The 18553-nt window shown below is 47.1% G+C and overlaps 1 protein-coding gene across 1 annotated transcript; it reads left to right on the forward strand.

Moving 5' to 3' along the window:
* The first annotated feature begins 2903 nt into the window (after positions 1 to 2903).
* PEX6 (peroxisomal biogenesis factor 6) lies at positions 2904 to 18494 on the forward strand. Its single transcript, XM_027838310.1, has 17 exons — positions 2904 to 3830; positions 6074 to 6237; positions 7372 to 7455; positions 11549 to 11651; positions 11737 to 11870; positions 12481 to 12592; positions 12891 to 13099; positions 13553 to 13748; positions 14230 to 14303; positions 14459 to 14597; positions 14690 to 14895; positions 15023 to 15084; positions 15498 to 15606; positions 16031 to 16147; positions 16422 to 16499; positions 16738 to 16877; positions 17375 to 18494. The coding sequence occupies exons 1-17, from the start codon at positions 2919 to 2921 to the stop codon at positions 17509 to 17511; spliced, it is 2976 nt and encodes a 991-aa protein (XP_027694111.1). The 5' UTR covers positions 2904 to 2918; the 3' UTR covers positions 17512 to 18494.
* Positions 18495 to 18553: the final 59 nt, after the last annotated feature.

Raw genomic sequence — 18553 nt, forward strand, 5'->3', positions numbered from 1 at the left:
TGGGCAATAATTATACAAGATGAGAAGGCATACAGGAGTGGTAATATGTACTCATGAAGGGAATGATGCTCACAATCATCTCCTGGATGCATCAAAGTTTAAAAGTATCTCTGGCTTCCCCAACACTAATGTCTACAGTACAGGTCAGCTATATGGCTATGTGGCATGTTTCAAAAAAGTGTTAGTCAATGAGCCTTTATTAAGTGTTCACTATGTGCCAGGCATTTCAGTAAGTGCTCTATATACAAAGAAGGGTTAAACCTGGTCCTTTCCTTCAAGGTGCTCATATTCTAAAAAGGGGAGACACCATGAGAACAACTATATACATAGAAGATATATACAGTCTAAATGACAGATGCTTTAATAACCCCGAACTTCCCCCAGAAACACAGTTCCATCTTGTTAATAGCATTATTCTACTGGTGCTTTTGTACAGATGTGAGTCATCCAAAGAATTTAAAATGAGTTTCACACAAAAGGGAATGGAGAGGTACACAGTGGGTGTAAGCTGGGTACAACATTTAACAAAAGGGAACTTGGAAGAAATGGAGTAAAAGATGTCATCAGGGAAATGTACGAGCAAAGAAGCAAAGGGGCCGAAAAGCCATGACAATAAAGGGGGACGACAGGTGGGTAAAACAGTGGACAGCTCCAATGCTCCACTGGTATTCTCCTGACGTCAGCAGAAATCTAAGAAGGCTGGGTGGACTCCCAGGACAAATTTATGAGAGAACATGGACAGGAACTGAACAGAGGAAGGCTGGGTTGAGATTTGAATTACTACTCTTTAACAGCAAGCGCTATAGTATTTAATTTTTGCCCTTGTATTCTCAGTGCCTAATAGCTAGCACAGTTCTTGGCACATAGTGGAGGTTTAATAAATGCTTGATGATTGATTGATTTGACCATTCAGGGACCATCAGTATCATGAAACAAGAAATCCATTTGGGTATTTTCTAAATAAATAAATAATTATTTTTAGTTTGTAACATTCACTTTTATAAGATTTTGAGTTTTTAATTTTTCTCCCCCTCCTTCCCCCCCTCCCCAAAAAGGTGTGCAATCTGATACAGGCCACACATTTACAATCATATTAAACATATTTCCACACTAGTCATGTTGTAAAGAATATTTAGAACCAAAGGGAAAAACCCATGAGAAAGAAGGAACAACAAAAAAAAGAGAATGAAAGAGAGAAATCCACTTGAGTATTTTGAGTATATGTTTGGGACTGTGTAGGTGCTAGGAATACAAACACAAGAATAAACACCCTGACCTCAAGAAATTTACGTTTCCCATCAGACTCTGAAGGTTATGACTCAGAACCCTGAACCCAAGAGCCTTAGGAAAAGCAATGCACCCCCCCCCCAACCACTGAACTTGCTTCTAGCCTAGTCTCCACAACCACCACTGAGGGGGGAAATCATTATGGGAGCAGTCCCACCTTCCTCATTACCACCAGTAAAAACCTGCTGACCAGGGGCAGCTAGGTGGCACAGTGGAGAGCACAGGCCCTTAAGTCAGGAGGACCTGGGTTCAAATCCGACCTCAGATCAAACACTTGACACTTACTAGCTGTGTGACCCTGGGCAAGTCAATTAACCCCAATTGCCTAAAACAAAACAAAACAAAAACTGCTGACCAGCTTCCACCAACAATCTCACAGAAGCCTGGAGTCACAGCACCACCCAGACCACTGGTCCTGCTTCTAGCCTAGACCTGGAAGCCCTTATCAGGGAAAGCAACACCCATGGGGAAGGGGTCAGCCATCTCTACTAACTGCCACACACTGGGTAGGCAAGTCAGCCTCCCTCAAGCAGCAAGGCACCTTAAGAAAGAGACAGGAGGTAGCATGCACCAGACAAATCAAACCACCACCACCTCTTTAACCACCATCTCTCCTCAGACCCTGATAGAGATGGCCCAGGAGCCCTGGGAAGACAATGTTTCCAGCCCAGTGTCTCCATCCATCATCTTCAGAAGCAGCCCCTGTGGAGATGCATCCTAGCCACTGCTCCTGCAGGTGCTACTGCCACAGCTACTGAAGACCCAGGAATGAAAGTTCTTGTTATCCAAAGTCCTTGGTACTGTCAAATGGTTCTACATCAAGCACTGATATAAGTTTATCAGTGGGAATAGCATTAAAGAAGAGGTATTAACATTTGCTTTGCCCCTATTCCTAAGACCATAGGCCCTTTCCATCTGACTTTCAGCTGAAACCTCCCATATGTGTTGTCTCCCCTATTAGAATGGGAGCTCCTTGAGAGCATGAGCCATCTTGTTTTTCTATTTGTGTCTCCAGCGCTCAGCACAGAATCAGAGCTTAATAAATGCTCCATTCATTCATTCATCCATGCATGCATACAGACATGCATTCATTCTTCCTAGCAGAATGGAGAGAACCTAAACTTCAAGATAATGTATTTGTTAATTTGTCGGCTAGCAAACAGTCACAAAGGACATATTAGGGGCAAAGTCCAAACCAAAATGATAACTGGGAGAGCGTGGTAAAAAGAAATGGAACTACTAGGGAGGAAGGAAACGAATGCCAGCCCAACAGGCACCGCAAACAGGTTCTCACTACCACTTAGACTGGACTGTTGCCTTGGAAGACCAGTCACAGTGGAACAGGCGCAGATGCAGGAGCAGCACTAGCAGCCCCAGTTACCATGGTTATGGCCGTCAAGCCCACATCAACGACGCAGTCGCCCGCCTCCGCCTTTCGGAGTCTGCGCAGAAGTTCCCACTACCTTTTTCCCCGTTCCTGCTCCTCCTTCCTTCCTACCCCTCCCACTCCTACGGGTGCCGAAAGCGGCGCTTCTGACGGCCGGCCGCGGGTGCCTCCGCTTCGCGTTCCTCCTGCCGGCTGCGGAAGGGGAAGCGGCGGTCGCCGTTCCTACGCCGCAGTCGCTGTCCTCATGGCGCTAGCCGTGCTGCGAGCCCTGGAGCCCTTCCCGGCCGAGGCCCCTCCGCTGGCGGTGCTGCTGCCGCCTGGGGGGCCGTGGCCGGCGGCGGGGCCCGCGGGCCTGGTGCTGGCGCTGAGGCCGGCGGGGGCGGGGCCGACGGGGCCGGCGCTGCTGGTGGCCGCGCTGGAGGGCCCGGGCGAGGGGCCCGGGCCGGAGCAGGAGCCGGAGCCGGAGCCCGGGCCCCCGGAGCTGCTGGTGAGCCGGACGCTGCTGCGGCTCCTGGCGCTGGGCTCTGGCGCGCGAGTGCGGGCCCGGCCCGTGCGGCGGCCCCCGGCGCTGGGCTGGGCCTTGCTGGGCGCCGCGCCGGGCTCGGGCTCCGGGACGGGCCCGCGAGCCGGGCCGGTGCTCGTGCGGCGCGGAGAGGCATTGCCTGCGCTCGGGCCCCGGGTGCTGGAGACGCGGCCGGCGCTGCAAGGGCTGCTGGGCCCCGGCACGCGGCTGGCGGTGACCGAGCTCCGGGGACGGGCCGCCAAGGGGGGCCCCCTGCCCGGGGACAGTCGGCCCCTGCTGCCAGCCCCGCCCGTGGTGTCCTCCTTCGCGGCCCCAAGCGCGCCCCGACGGCTGCGGGGCATCCTGGGCGGGGCCGGGGAGGCGCTGGGGGTCAGCCGGAGCTGCTTGCGGGGCCTCGGCCTTTTCCAGGGAGAGTGGGTGTGGGTGACCCCGGTCAGGGAAGGGGCACCAATCCCCCGGCCTCACCTAGCCAAGGTGCAGGTCCAGGACCCTCGCTGGAATCTCCCCGAGAAGCTGGGACCCGGGTCCCCGGAGCTGGGGGAACCCCTCGCCGACGGGATGGCCCTGGTGCCTGCCAATCTGGCTTTCAATCTCTCCTGTGAACCCCTGGAAATCGGGGAGCTCAGCGTTCAGGTAAGGACCAGGAGGTCCCTTCTCCACAGCTCAGTTTTGACTTTTACTGAGATGTGAAACAAGACACCTGGGTCTCCCTGAGCCAGCTTCTTGGCATTGGTTTCCATTTCTGTACAGTGAGATTAATATTTTAATAAGGGGTTAAGGTGTGAAGAATTTATATATCGACATATAGCATGCGTATATACACACTCATATACATCCAGAATTTGAGAGCTCTTCAGGTGGAAGTTGGAAATTCACGTTATAATTGTTGTGTATGAATAACAACCAGAACCCTCACTTGCAGTGTGCTTAATATTGTCTGAGAAGTTGGGAAGATTACTGCTTTTAGGAGTTTTATAGCTTATTGTATTTATTGAGATGACTGTCTCAAGATAGACTTATTCTGCAAGAAGCAGTATAATTAAGTATCCCTGTGTATGGCACAGAAAATAATTGGTATTCGAGGTCAGAAAGGAGAAATGTCTTGGCCCAGTAAAAAGAGTCGTGGATTTGGAGTTTGTGTGGTATGGTGTCTTTGTTTTTTGAAATAATGCACTAAATATTACTTGAATACCTTGGCCTTCATGCCTTTTCTGGATCTATAGCTGAGTTTTCTATTCTTTGAATCCCAGTTGTGCGTCTTAATATTTTCTTTTCTTTGTGCCTCAGTTTCCTTCTCTGTAAAATGATGGACTTGGATGCTGTGATCTCTAAGGTCAACCTTTTTATTTTCTTTTTAGTTTTCAACAATCACTTCTGTAAGATTTTGAGTTTTAAAATTTTCTCTCCCTCCTTCCCCAGGATATGCAATCTGATACAGGCTTTACATATACACTCCTATTAAACATATTTTCACATTAGCCATATTTGTTTTTTCTTTTTAGACAATTGGGGTTAAGTGACTTGCCCAGGGTCACACAGCTAGTAAGTGTCAAGTGTTTGGTCTGAGGCCAGATTTGAACTCAGGTCCTCCAGACTTCAGGGCGGGTGCTACACCAGTTATATTTTAAGGAAGAATTAGAACCAATAGGAGGAACCACAAGAAAGAGGAAACAAAACAAAATGGAAGAAAAAAAGAGCAAACGGTATGCTTCGATCTGCATTCAAACTCCATAGTTCTTTCTCTGGATGTGGATAGCATTTTCTTTCATGAGACTTTTGAAGATCTTTGCATTGCTGAGAAGGGCTAAGTCTATGAAAGTTAGTCTTTGCACAACATGGCTGTTCTACTGGTTCTGCTTACTTCACTCAGCATCAGTCCATACAAGTCTTTCCAGGTTTTTCTGAAGTCCTTTTGCTCATCATTTCTTATAGCACAATAGTATTCCGTTACATTTATATACCACAGCTTGTTCAGCCATTCCCCAATTGATGGGCATCCCCTCAATTTCCAATTCTTCACCACCACAGAAAGAGCTGCTATAAATATTTTTGTACTCACTTCAACCTCTTAATCTGTGATCCTGTGTCTTAGGGATTATGCAGTGTCCTTTAGGTGGGCAGAGAAAGAATTTGAAGGGAGAAGAGCATACAGGACATACAGTTCTCATGCTAAAAATTCTGCTGAGCCCCAACAACCTCCCTGAGATCTTGTCATTTCGCCATTATCCTGAATAAACTGAACCTTGAGTTCCTTCTCAGACCAATCACATGGACAACCTGCTGTTGTTGAGGTGGAAACTAAATACACCCCAAGTATCTATTGAGACCTGATACTTCTACTAGCTCAGAACTCCTTGAGGACATCGGAGGGATTTTCAGAGGCCTGGTCATAACTGGGGACATTTTAAAAACTAAAGTGAAGAATCAAAGTAAAACTGTATTCAAAGAGGAGAGAGACACTGCTTCTGTAGGTATATTAGGAAGGATTTCTGTTCCTGGGGGCAGCAGTCTAGGGATGATAGTCTTGGAGGTGGTTGGTTCTGCTTTCCCAGGTCTTATAACCCACCATCTTTCTGGTTGTGTTAAAAGGTGGACTAGTGGATAGAAGTAAATAATAACAGTAAAAACTCATATATCTATGGCATTTTAAGGTATAAAGTGTTTTGCATACATTATTTATTTGAGCCTTTCATGTCAATGAGATAGTTACTATAGATATTACTTCCATTTTGCAGATGAAGAAACTGAGGCTCAGAGATGTTATTTACCCATGGTCATACAACTAATGTTTAAACAACAGCCTCTCCTACAAAGAGGGTATAGTCTAGTCACCATGTAAGGGGAAGACTGTAAAATGTTGATTGTTTCTCTAATAGAGATACTCAGAAGGATTCAGGAGTCCTGAGAACAGAGGAAGCTGCTCAGTGCTGTCTGGGCCTCCATTTGTCAGAGAGCTGCACATTGAAATTGTGTCCTCCCCCCACTACAGCACCAGTGGCAACTATGACCAGGCTCTTTATCAGCACTTTGAGACACCCAGGTCAGCTCCTTAATCTATTTTTTTTTCAATGAATTATTTATTTTTCCCAATAGATTCTATATTTTAATTATGATTAACTTAGGATGATATTTAAGTTAATTTTTCATTCCGTGAAGAGTTAATATTAGGGGATCATTAGTATATCCCAATCGGAAATTAAAAATCATATATGGATTATAAAAAAATAAGTTAATTCAAAGATTGGCAATAAAGAGTTGACTATATATTTAATATTTTCTTGACCTGAGCCATATGACTATAGTCCTAAGCATCTCTCCTCTAAAATCTGCCACCTTTCAAATTTGAGACAGATGATAGATAATAGATGAAAGTCTCCCTTCTTGATCCTTGCAGGAAACATTCTTCCAGCTGATAAATCTTTCTTTTGTCACTTTTTACATGGTTCTTTACCACATGGGACACGCTAATTTGTCTCTTCAATGATTTTCCCCTGCCTCCAAATCTAAAAGGTGATAAACTCTGTATAAACAAGGAAAAACAAAGATAAGTCATGGGGGAAGGAGGACAGCACGTTGAGGGAAGTCCCTTTTTCTAGTGAATTTTCACTAGAACTTCTATTCATAGAAGTTTCAAATTCCCTAATGAATCTGCATTCTTTTCAAGACTCTAGTCTCAGCAACCTTTCCAGTTGTGGACCACAAGATCAATGAAGGATCATGATGCAAAGCATCAGCTCCTTAATCTAAACAAAAAGATGTTTACCTTTTGTAGAAACAGAGCCTGGCATTCTGTATCAGTCCTGTTCCCCTTCTTTCCTGAATCTCAGATCTAGACATGTCCATTTGATTATTGAAGTTGTGTTTTAGGAAATAACTGGGGAGGAGATCCCAGTTGGGATGCTGGAGAGGTAATGGAAAAGAGAGCTCATCTGTCATGCAGGAGAATGGGTACTTCACAAGAAATCCACTGGATCTCTTAGTCAACTCTTGAAAATTCCTACTGCTTTCTTTCCCATTTTCTTCACCTTCCCAGAGTTTCATCTCCCTCTCCCCCTCCCCCCACTCCATTCCCATACTAGATTGATCTCTGGGTGAACAGTTTGCCCCCGAAAGATAATTTAACATGTCACCAACTTGCAGTTATGATTTAACTGGGACTGCTTCTGTTTTACAGGGTAGTCCAGGAAGGGGATATTCTGTGTGTGCCAACAGTTGGGCAAGCAGATGTCTTGGAACGAAGCCCAGAGAAACTGTTCAGGTATGTAGCCCCATCCTGCACCTTGAGAAGCCCCTACTAAGTCTGCAGTACTTTTGCCCTCAAATTTGGATAGTATAGTGTCTGTTGTTGGACTGAAACATTAAGAATTACTTGAAAGCCTAGGCCTTCATGGCTTTTCTGAACCTGGGACTGAGGTTTCTATTCTGAACTCCACTGTTTTCTCATCGTTGGCCTCATGTGTCTTCCTGAGTTGTTACCTCTCCCTTACATATATATATGATACAAGATAACCCAAAACTTGGAATCTGTTTAGATAGGAAAGAGTACACAGGCTGTTCCTTGGGTCCATCCTCCAGAAGAAATGGTACTTGCTGCTGAGGGAATGTCTTTTCTCCATTTATCTACCCTTTACAACAGAGAGTTAGGGATCAGCATATCTGAGTCTTTCTCTACTGACTTTGGGTGATCATGCCTGGGTGAATTAGGCCTGCCCCCGGGTCTTGGTGTTCCCAGGTATAAAATAAGGTAAGAACAATACCAGGTTTAAGTGTGATTTGGGCACTTGGCTAAAAGGAGAGTTGGCAGTTTCTCTCCTAGCCTGTCATTCCTCCTCTACCTTGGACTAAAGGACTTAATTCCATGCCTTTCTTTGTCCATTGTAAGCACTCAGTAAATGTTTATTGAATAGCATGTTTATAACAGAGTTAAAATGCTTTTTAAAAGGCAGAAAGATTTGGAGCTGTGTGGCACAACCAGGTCTGGGGGAACTCTTGGGCCTTAGACCAGCCACATCGAAGATGAAGCTTGCCTCACTCTTCCTAGAGAGGTTATTTGTCCAAGGTCAGTCAGTATGTCAGGACTAAGAGTCCAGTGCTTTGACATTCAGGCCAGTGTCCTGTCCCAGTGGCAGTGGCTTCAGCATACATATGTCTTATCAGTGGTGCTGGGTCCTGGCCTTTGCTCTCCGCTGGGATTGTTTGTTAGTGTGTTTACACTCAGCAGTTACCTGACAGCCCAGCTGTGTCAGGTGGTCTGACAATAGCCCTCCACACTGACCTTGGGGAATGACCTCAGAGGAGAGGGAGAGAGACAGAGACAGAGAGAGAGAGAGACAGAGAGAGAGAGACATTACAGTATTGGGAGGGCCCAGTGCAGGGCTGGTTTCTTGGTCAGCTTCTTGTGTACTCTCTTCTCCACTGTACGCACTTCCTCTCAATGGGTTTTTTAACCATACTACCGCCATTGTCCTTTGTAAGACCAGCTTTTGGGAATAAAAAAATAGGAGTGTGAAAATTAGTCCTTCTCAGCTACTGATCATTTATCCAACAAGCGCTTGTTTTACACCTACTATGTCTAAGACACTGTACTAGGCAGTAAGATGCAAAGTCAAAATGAAAATAGACCCTTCCCTCAAGGAGTTTACATTCTACTTGAGTATGCGATGTCTGTCAACAAGCATTAAGTGCATGCTGTGTGCCAGGTGCTGGATTCACAGAGACAAAAATGGAGAAAAAAATCTTGCCCCCAAGAGGCTTACACTCTTGTGGGGCAAGGGTGTGGGACACATCGTGTTTGCATATAGGTCTATTAAAAGTAAAAACAAGATAATTTCAAAGAGGAGGCACTAGCAGCTAAGAGATCAGGAGAGACTTCATTCATATAAGAGGTGGCTGTTGAGCTGAACTCTGAGGAAAACTAGGACTTCTAAGAGTTAAAGACACATGAGGGACAGACAAGTGCAGAGGCAGGGAGATGGTGTGTCATGTATGAGTTACAGCAGGAAGGCCAGTTTGGTTAAACTGAGGAAGTAATACATGATAAACCTGAAGGTAGGCTTGAAGCTGAGGTAGATCAAAGGGCTTTAGATATCAGGGAAGGATCCATTTGTTCCCAGAGGTAACAGTGCCTTAGTCAGCTGTGCTTTAAGAATATCATTTTGGTAGCTATGTGGGTGGTGGTTTGGAGAGGACAGAGATTTGAGGCAAGAAGACCATTTAGGAGGCTGTTAGGAAATGTACACATATGAGCGAAACAGGATAATTTGAGGGAGAAAGCACCAACAACTACATAGACCAGGAAAGTTCTTAGAGGAGGTAGCAGCTGAGTTAAGCAGTTTAGAAGGGTAGAGGTGAGGGGGTGCATTCAGTCAATAAGCATTTATTAGTTGCTTGCTATATACCAGGCACTGGGCTAGGTGTTGGAGATAGACAAAAAATGAAGCAATAGATGCTTTCCAGAGCTTATCCAAGCTAATCTTGGGAGAGGAAGGGGATGGAGCAGCAGGAGCACGTGGGGAGATAAGGAAAGGCTTTATTCAGACAGAGGCTGGCAGTTGAACTGAGTCTTGAGGGAGACTAAGGGATAGTGATAAGAAGTGAGTTCATTCCAGGCATTGGGGTGTCTGATGTAAAGGTGTAGAATTGGGAAAAGGAGTATTTTGTGTGAGGACAGCAAGGTGGCCAGTGTGGCTGGACCCTAGAGTTCAAGAAGGGGAATGGCATACAATAAGGCTGGAAATGTAGGTTGGGGTCAGGTCGTGAAGGGTTTTAAATGCCAAGCAGAGAAATTCACATTTGCTACTAGATATGCTAAAATGCTTCTGGAACTTGCTGAGCAAGGGAGTGTCATACACTTGAGGAGAATCACTTTGGCTGCTATGTGGGGAGAGACTTGAGGCAGGGATACCTTAGAAACCTTTTACATCCAATTGCAAGGTGAACTAGAGTGATGTCTGTGTGATAAAGTGGTAAAGTGGATAAAGTATTAGATTTGGAGTCAAGAAGACCTGAATTTTAAATCCTACGTCAGATGCTTAATTAGCTATGGGACAAGTCACTTAACCTCTGCCATCCTCAGTCCTTTAATATGTAAGATGGGGGTAATAATAGTACCTACTTCACTGAGTTGTTATGAATATCAAATGATATGCTATGTAAATGTTTTATTATAAGGGGAGAAACAAAGAAGTACAGAAGAGGGGTGGGTTTGAGGGAGAAAGATGAGTTTTCTTTTAGACATGTCAAGTTTAAAATACATGTGGCACTAGAGTTGGAATGCCAAGTTTGGGGAACAGCTAGTAAGCACTATACATCTTAAATTGAACACCTGACAATTAATAGGCTTTCCATAAGAATGCTGCAGACTCTTAAATGTGAAATTGAGCCCAAAGGCCTCAGAGATTGCAACTCCTGTGTCAGCTCTGTTTCTGGGCCTCAGCTATTCAATTTCGTTAGAGGCCTGATCAATTCACCTCTCTTCTCTGAGGTGCCGAGCTCAGTTTGGGAAAGAGAAGTTTTCTCCTTTCCCCTTAGGTAACTGTAGTGGGGAGGGAGTGGGATGAGGCCTATTTTACCCTAGGATAAGTAGAGATGAATGATTCATATCTTTTCTTTAAGGATAGTCTTAAGAAGCTCTGGGCTTCCCAGTATGGAGCTCTAAGGACTGAGGCCGCCCACAAGCTCTTCTCTCACTCACCTGCTCTATAACACAACTCACTTGCATTCCAGCAGTATCCAGATTATTCTAGCAGTTTTGCCTTTTCACCTCATTAGGTCATCAAGGATATCCTCCATCTAAGATGGTCTTATAACACCTGTAATCCTCATGGATCATACAGACATATTTCCATTTTTTCCCATTAAATGTCAAGACTCAAGATGTTTTAGAATAGCTATGATCCCAAGTTAAAAATGCATTAGATATTCAACTTAGGAGTAATAATCATAAAAAGGATATAGAGTTTGTCTTATGTTCCAGTCTTTTACTGTAAGCACTGTTGAATACAAAGTATCACAGAAGTCACAGAAACCAGGGCTTCTTCCTCACATGAAATGCTAACCTCTCTCTTCCCTTCCCTCATAGTCTTCTGGGACTATTTTTACTTCCCATCACTAACAGGAATTGGACATTATAGCCTGAGAACTGTAGGGGGTATCCCTATGCTGTATGGTCAAACTAATTTGAACTCTGAGTTGAAGGTCAGGAAATGGTGTTCTTGTCCATTGGCTAGTCACAACTAATCTAGATTTAGTTTTTCCTATCTAAAAAATGGGGTTAGTATCATTTGTTTTTCCCTTTCCAGAATACAACAATCACGTATAAACTTGGGGTTTGCTCTGCCTTCATTCCACAGGTGGCCTTTTCTGTTCTTCAAAGTGAAGACAACTGTTGGGGAGGCCCCAGAGGAACCAATCACTGCATATCTGGCTGATACAAGCCATACATCCTTGTACCTGGTGAGGCCTTTGAGGAGGAAGGCTGGAGTGGGGAGGCTGAGACAGAGCATGCTGTACCTGAGGCCCCTCTCTCATTACCATACAGGTGGGTTCTACTCTGAGTTTTGTCCCGTGGCTCCCTTCAGAGGGGCAAGGTCTCTGGAGCAGTCTCTCCCCTCCAGGGCTGGAGCCTTTAGTGACACAACTCTGTGACATCCTGAGGCCAAGACTCCATCCTGGGTAAGAGAGACTTTGGACCTTAGGTGAAGGATGGCTTTGAGTTGGAGTTGTGGGAGGGGTCAAGAATGTGGTAGGGCAGCTAGGTGATGCAGTGGATAGAGTGCTGGGCCTGGAGTCAGGAAGACTCATTTCCCTGAGTTCAGATCTGGCCTCAGACACTTACTAGTTGTGCAACCCTGGGCAAGGCATTTAACCCTGTTTGCCTCAGTTTCCTCATCTGTAAAATGAGCTGGAGAAGGAAATGGCAAACCCACTTCAGTATCTTTGCCAAGAAAACCCCAAATGGGGTCACGAAGAGTCAGACACAACTGAAGGGAAAAAAAAAAAAAGACTGAGCAACAACGACAGGGATGTGGTCACATTGGCCAGAATGGCTCAGATGACCAGAGTGTTCAGCAAGCCTTCCTGAAGTTGAGCCAGCACAAACTTAGGAAGATAAGCCCCTTGGCCTTCTTCCTGAGAGGGGACAAATGAGAAAACTTACTCTGAGGCACAGGAATTATTTCTGTTACTCTTTTGAGGGAGTCTTTATCTTGTACATGTTCAAAGAGAAAAGTTTGAGAAAGCATAGGACAGACAGGGGTCCAAATTTAGCTTTTTCTGGTTGCAGGGGCTCTTTGTTGACAGGGACCAGCAGTGTCCTCCTGCGGGGGCCACCGGGCAGTGGAAAGACCACAGCCATCACTGCTGCCTGTGGCCGCCTTGGGCTCCACTTATTCAAGGTGAGGGTGCCCACCGTCCTTTGGGTAAAGACAGTGCAAAGAGTTAGTTGCCTCTCCCACTGCTATGGTGGGACCTTTGCCTGACAGGGTGGACCTTCCAGGTGGAAGGGGCTTCAAGGACTTGGTGACCAGCCTATGTAATATCACCAGTTTAGCAGAGTCGGGGTGGAGCATGATATGTACTAGTCCTTTTTCTCTTGCTTGCATTGGAAAAATGTCATGAATGCCTAAAATAGTCCCTAAGGCCATCCCTTTCTTCACTGTGGGCCATCCCTTACACGCCTATGTTTTTCCACAGGCAGACTGCTCAAGGCTGTGTGCAGACACTAGTGCAGCAGTGGAGAGCAAGCTTCGGGCCACTTTCTCCCGGGCTCAACTTTGCCGCCCGTCTGTCCTGCTGTTGAGAAGTGTGGAACTCCTGGGCTGGGAACGGGATGGGCTGGGTGAGGATGCCCATGTGGTAGCTGTGCTTCGACATCTTCTTCTGAATAAGGATCCCCTCATCAGGTATCCCCTCAGACCCATCATGGGAACCTGGGACTGAACTCTGGGGTCTAAGCTAAGGGGGGGTGGCAAGAGGCTAAATACCATTCTCGTCCCCACCCCTTCCCCGTCAATACACTCATCTGCCTCGATACTGTTTGGCTGAGGTCCTGTTAGTCAACACTGTGTGCTTAGTGCCCATTGTGCAGTGGGGTTAGTCGTGTGATAACTGTTATGGGGATGTCCAGAGGAGCAGGGAGACAGTTGCCACTTTGGGGAATCCTCAGTCTGTTTGGGGTGGGCTGGAACCAGGACACTCAGAAAATGTTCTCAGCACAGTCCATCCTGGGGAGTCTTCATGTTCTTTTCCCTGGTTCTACCCCCCTCCTCCTTTATACTAGCAGCAGTGCGTTTGGAGTACTCAGTCCTGTCCTCTCACTCCACTATGCTGTAGCACCTGCTCCTCTCATTCCACAGTTCGCTACCTCTGCTGGTTGTTGCTACTACAAGCTGCCCCCAGAATGTGCCCCCTGACGTGCAGGTAGCATTTCCTCACGAGCTGGAAGTTCCCATGCTGTCAGAGGAGCATCGGCTCAGCATCCTTCAGGCACTAACTGCCCGCCTCCCTTTGGGCCAGGAAGTGAATCTAGCCCAGCTGGCAAGAAGGAGTGCAGTGAGTCCGAGGGAGAGAGGGTCAGGGGTTAAAGGGCACAGGACCCCACACCTTCCTTGGTAGGGCACTCAATCCCATAGCCCCAGGTATGAGGTGGTACTTGCTTCTGAACTGAAATGGGAAAACTCTCAGGGCATTGATGGACATCAAGGCATAGAATCTCATAATTGTAAAGGAGCTCAAAGCTTGGCTAGGCCTTCTCATATAGAAGCCAAGACAATGTCCTCAATGAGTGAATGCATAGCTCTCAATGAGGGGGGCATTCTGGGATAGCCTATTCCACATTAAGGCAGATCCAGTTAAGAAGTTTTAGATGTGCTATTCCCCATGGCTCTTAGTTCTGGCGACTGGAGCCAAGGAAAATTTACTTACCCATCTCCTTCACAGAGCATCTGAAAGGAGGACTGGGGGGTGGTAGAAGCAAGACATTCTACCTGCCTCCCACAGCTCTTATCCTTGTTCTCACTCATACCTTCCCCAGGGCTTTGTGCTGGGTGATCTCTGTGCCCTGTTGGCCTACAGCAGCCGAGCAGCCTGCGCCAGGATCCAGACAGGGTGAGGGGCAAAAGGAGTATGGGAAGGAGGAGGAGACAAGAAACTGAGAAGGTTAAGCAGAGAGGAGGGGTTAAGACACTAAGGAGAGACAGAGGCTCAAAGCCCTAGTAGTCCTGAGTCATACTTTTTCTCTCCTTCGCCCTTTCCTTGTTCAGTGTGATGGCTGCTGGCAGCTTGAGCGAGGAAGATGAGGGGGAACTGTGTACTGCTGGCTTTCCCATACTGGCAGAGGACTTTGGGGTGGCACTAGAACAGCTCCAGATGGCTCACTCTCAGGCCATTGGGGCCCCCAAGGTAGGGATTCCAGACTTTATTTTAAGAAGAAATTAGTTCTGTCTTTGATACACAATCAAAATGCCTCCAGCCTCCTATCATCCATCCTCTAGATCCCAGCAGTATCCTGGCAGGATGTGGGAGGGTTGCAGGACGTGAAGAGGGAGATCCTGGAAACGATTCAGCTCCCCCTGGAACACCCTGAGCTGCTAGACCTGGGGCTGAGGCGCTCGGGCCTTCTGCTGTATGGACCTCCAGGCACTGGGAAGACCCTCCTGGCAAAGGCTGTAGCCACTGAATGTAGCTTCACCTTCCTCAGGTAGAAACAAGGGATAGTAGACATGGTGGGGAGGAGGGGAAGGGAGGACTCTAGGCTGGGCACTCGAATGGGCTAGAGCCAGGAGGTATTGGGGAAGCCACCTACTTATGTCCATCCTTCTTCCCAGTGTGAAAGGTCCTGAGCTCATCAGTCTGTATGTGGGCCAAAGTGAGGAGAACGTTAGGGAAGGTGAGTGAGAGTCATAACCTCATGCCCTGTCCTGTCTCCCCTCCTGTCAAGGCTGCTCCCTTCTAGTCCCTTTCTTCAAGGATCAGTTAAAGGGCAGTGTGATAAAGCACTGGACTCAGGGCCTAGCTCTGCCACTGATTAGCTGTGTAACCTTGGACAAGTCACTTCCTTTCTGATTTTCAGATTCTTAGCCTGCCACATAAGGAGATTGAATTAGATTTCTGGAGGTTTCTTGAAAATTAAAAGTCTTTAATTCAGTGATCCTATCCAGAAAATGAGATTCTTAGGGGCAGATTTAGTGACTGGGTAAGCTCCAGCGCCATCCCCACCAAGCCTCCACTTCAGGCCTTGGTTCTCCCGGTTTTCTAGCCTGTTGCCTTCCCTCCCTCTTATCCTCATTTTCTCCTTTTCAGTGTTCTCCAGGGCTAGAGCTGCTGCCCCATGCATCATTTTTTTTGATGAGTTGGATTCTTTGGCTCCAAGTCGGGGGCGAAGTGGGGATTCTGGCGGTGTGATGGACAGGTGGGTCATCCTGAACCAGGGAATGAGACTGATTTCATAGGAGGCATTGAGGATGGGTAGCCGAACACACCTGCTCTAGGAGCTTCAGAAGGATTAGGGATATCACATTGTCAAGTTCTGGGATCACCAGTGGTCAGAGTTTAAGAGCAGAAGTCTTACTCTCTTGGGTTCTTATAAAAGTAATAGGGAGAAGAACTGAGAAAGAGAGAATGTAGACCGCAGATCACATAGATCAAGGAAAGGGGCTCAAGAGATGCCAAAAGGGGCTGGAGATGAGGAGCAGGGGATGAGGATAAGAGACTCTTTGGACAAGATCTGCCATTGTGGAAAAGGAGTCAGATCTGAAGAGTGGGGAAACATTCTGGACTGAGTTGCTCCCTGCCCCTGGCTCTCACCATCTCATTCTCTACCTTTACTCATTCAGGGTGGTCTCCCAGCTCCTGGCTGAGCTTGATGGACTTCACAGCAGACAAGAAGTATTTGTAATTGGAGCTACCAATAGGCCTGATCTCCTAGATGCTGCACTGTTGCGGCCAGGCAGGTTTGTTCCTATCCCTTAACCCTCTATCTCTTTGAGAAACTCAGTCTCCTCCAATTAACTCCTCATTTCCCATGATCATCTTGTTCTGCACTTCCTCGCAGAGCCCGGCTTACCTAGCATGGGTATCAGCTGCCCATCGGGCAATACCTACAGTCCACTAACCTCCCAAGAGCTCAGGCCTGGCTCATAGGGTTGGGGTATATAGCACTTGTTTGGTTGGGCTCTAAGGATTTATTAGCTGAATACCCTACCCTGACCATTGATCTCTCTGAAGGTTTGACAAGCTGGTGTTTGTGGGGCCAAGTGAAGATCGGGCTTCCCAGCTTCGGATTCTCAGTGCCATCACACGAAGGTATAGCCTAGGGAATGTGGGATGGTTAGGGTCAGTGCCTGAGTGAGCCGCTTTAGTATTGGTGTAATGGAAAGTGCTACAGATTTGGCAGTAAAGGACCTGGGTTTTGAATTTCTACTCTACTACTTAATGCTGGTCAGTGATATCCCTTGGAGAGCCAAGGATTAGTTCCAGAAAAAGAATGCTTTCCAAAACCATGACCATCCGCTCACTACCACCCCCTACCTCCCCATTCCAGGTTCAAGCTCGAGCCCTCTGTGAACCTAGTGAGCGTCCTGGACCGATGCCCAGCCCAGCTGACTGGTGCTGATTTGTACTCCCTCTGTACTGATGCAGTGACAGCAGCACTTAAGCGAAGGGTCCAGGACATTGAAGATGGTGAGGACAGGATCTTCCCCACCCCTAGGCTCAGTGAGATTGAGGGAGAAGCCCACCAGGCAGGTTAAACCACAGCTACAGAGTCCCACCCGTGAGCTGCAGAAGGCTGAAATGGCCGTGGGAGACATCAAGGTTAGAAAACAGGAGGGAGCCGCTAGATGTAGACCAAAGGAAAGGTGGCTGAGTCACCTGTTCTAGGGTTTTTAAAGAGCCTACAGCTTCCTGGAGGATGAGACAACAGTTCCCCATTCCATGCTCCATACAGAATACTTGAGTACCTGCCTTCCTCTATTTTCAGGTCCAGTTTAGGCCTTAGTCTGGGAAGCTCTCTCTATGTTTCTCTGTATCTGGAGCTCCTGATATAGGCCTAAAGCTCCAAGGGCAGCTGAAATTCTAGTCCTTTCTACTTTCCTTTCCCCTCTTGTCAGCCGTAGTTAAGAGGGAGAGCAAGACTTCCTTCCTTGACTTTCCTTCTCTTTCTCTTCCCCCACCCCCAGGACTGGAGCCAGCTAATTCAGCACTGCTTCTTACCATGGAGGACTTAGTCCAGGCTGCTGCCCGGTTACAGCCGTCTGTCTCTGAGCAGGAGCTACTCCGTTACAAGCACATCCAGCGCAAATTTGCAGCCTGCTAGGATCCCTTTGGGCTGTACCCCTAGCCCTACCCTCTCTACCAGCCCTGGAACAAAATCAGTGACCCAGTTGGAGTGGGCAGTGCAAGTCAGTCCTCTTTAGGCCACCCAACCTGGAGAAGCTTCCCTGCCCAGCTCTGCCACCTTGTTGTGGAGGGAAGTAACTGTCACCTAAGGGTGTGAAGACCAAATGCCAAACCAGAGGTCCAAACTAAGAGGTCAGGGCTGCAGGGACCTGGGTAGGTGGGGAGTGATAGGACCTGACAGAAAATCCTATTGTCCCAAGTTCATCCTTTACAGTGTTTGCCCAGTTTTGAAGTTTGAGCTCAGATCCTGCCCCCATACATTACTGTTGAGTGACCAGTCATCACTTCTGAGGCCTGGGTGAAGCATGCTTTCCCCAGTTTCTGGTCAGGAACTGTAGGTGTGAGATGAGACATCTTTTCAGATATGGCCTATGTGTTTTGTTGCTATGGAGAGTGCTTTGTTTGGAGAGAAAGTCAGTGGGAAGTGGCAGTGATGGTTTGTTTGTTTTTTCAGATATCAGTAAAACATTTTAAAGAGGTGTGCTTGGCCTGGGTGGGACAGGCATAGAGAAAGGAAGGTGGAGGAAGAGTCCTGGGGACTCAGCCCTGAGGATAGAAATGGTATTCATTGTCACCATCTACTATTCCAGCCAAAAATACATGTGTGCTGCCCTCTTCTGGTTTTCTAGGGGTGAGGCAGGAGCTCAGGGACCCAAAGACCCTGGGAAGTTGGGACCAATGGATGTTATCAAAGGTGACAATAGGAATCATAGAATTAATAGCTGGAAGAGACCCGAAAAATCTTGTCCAGCCTCCTCACTTTACAGATGAAGAAACCAAGTCCTCAAAAAAAGTTAAGTAACTTGTCCAAAGTCCCATGCCATGATTCAAATCCCACACCAGTTATTCCCAAGCTCTCTCTTCTCTGTCCAGGGAGTAGGATGGGATACAAGTTTTGAGGGTCTGGATGCTCTGGATCTGGAGAGGAGCTGATGAGGGGGCAGTTGAAAGATGTCTTA

This window comes from Vombatus ursinus, unplaced genomic scaffold, assembly GCF_900497805.2.
Source record: "Vombatus ursinus unplaced genomic scaffold, bare-nosed wombat genome assembly UNPS02014826.1, whole genome shotgun sequence".
In the NCBI taxonomy this organism is placed as follows: Eukaryota; Metazoa; Chordata; class Mammalia; order Diprotodontia; family Vombatidae; genus Vombatus; species Vombatus ursinus.

Excerpts from the sequence above, each read along its gene's own strand:
- PEX6 (XM_027838310.1), top strand. The coding sequence starts at position 2,919 with ATGGCGCTAGCCGTGCTGCGAGCCCTGGAGCCCTTCCCGGCCGAGGCC. Across the intron at positions 11,652-11,736 it reads GCCATACATCCTTGTACCTG|GTGGGTTCTACTCTGAGTTT; the intron begins GTGAGGCCTTTG and ends ATTACCATACAG. Across the intron at positions 13,100-13,552 it reads AATAAGGATCCCCTCATCAG|TTCGCTACCTCTGCTGGTTG; the intron begins GTATCCCCTCAG and ends CTCATTCCACAG.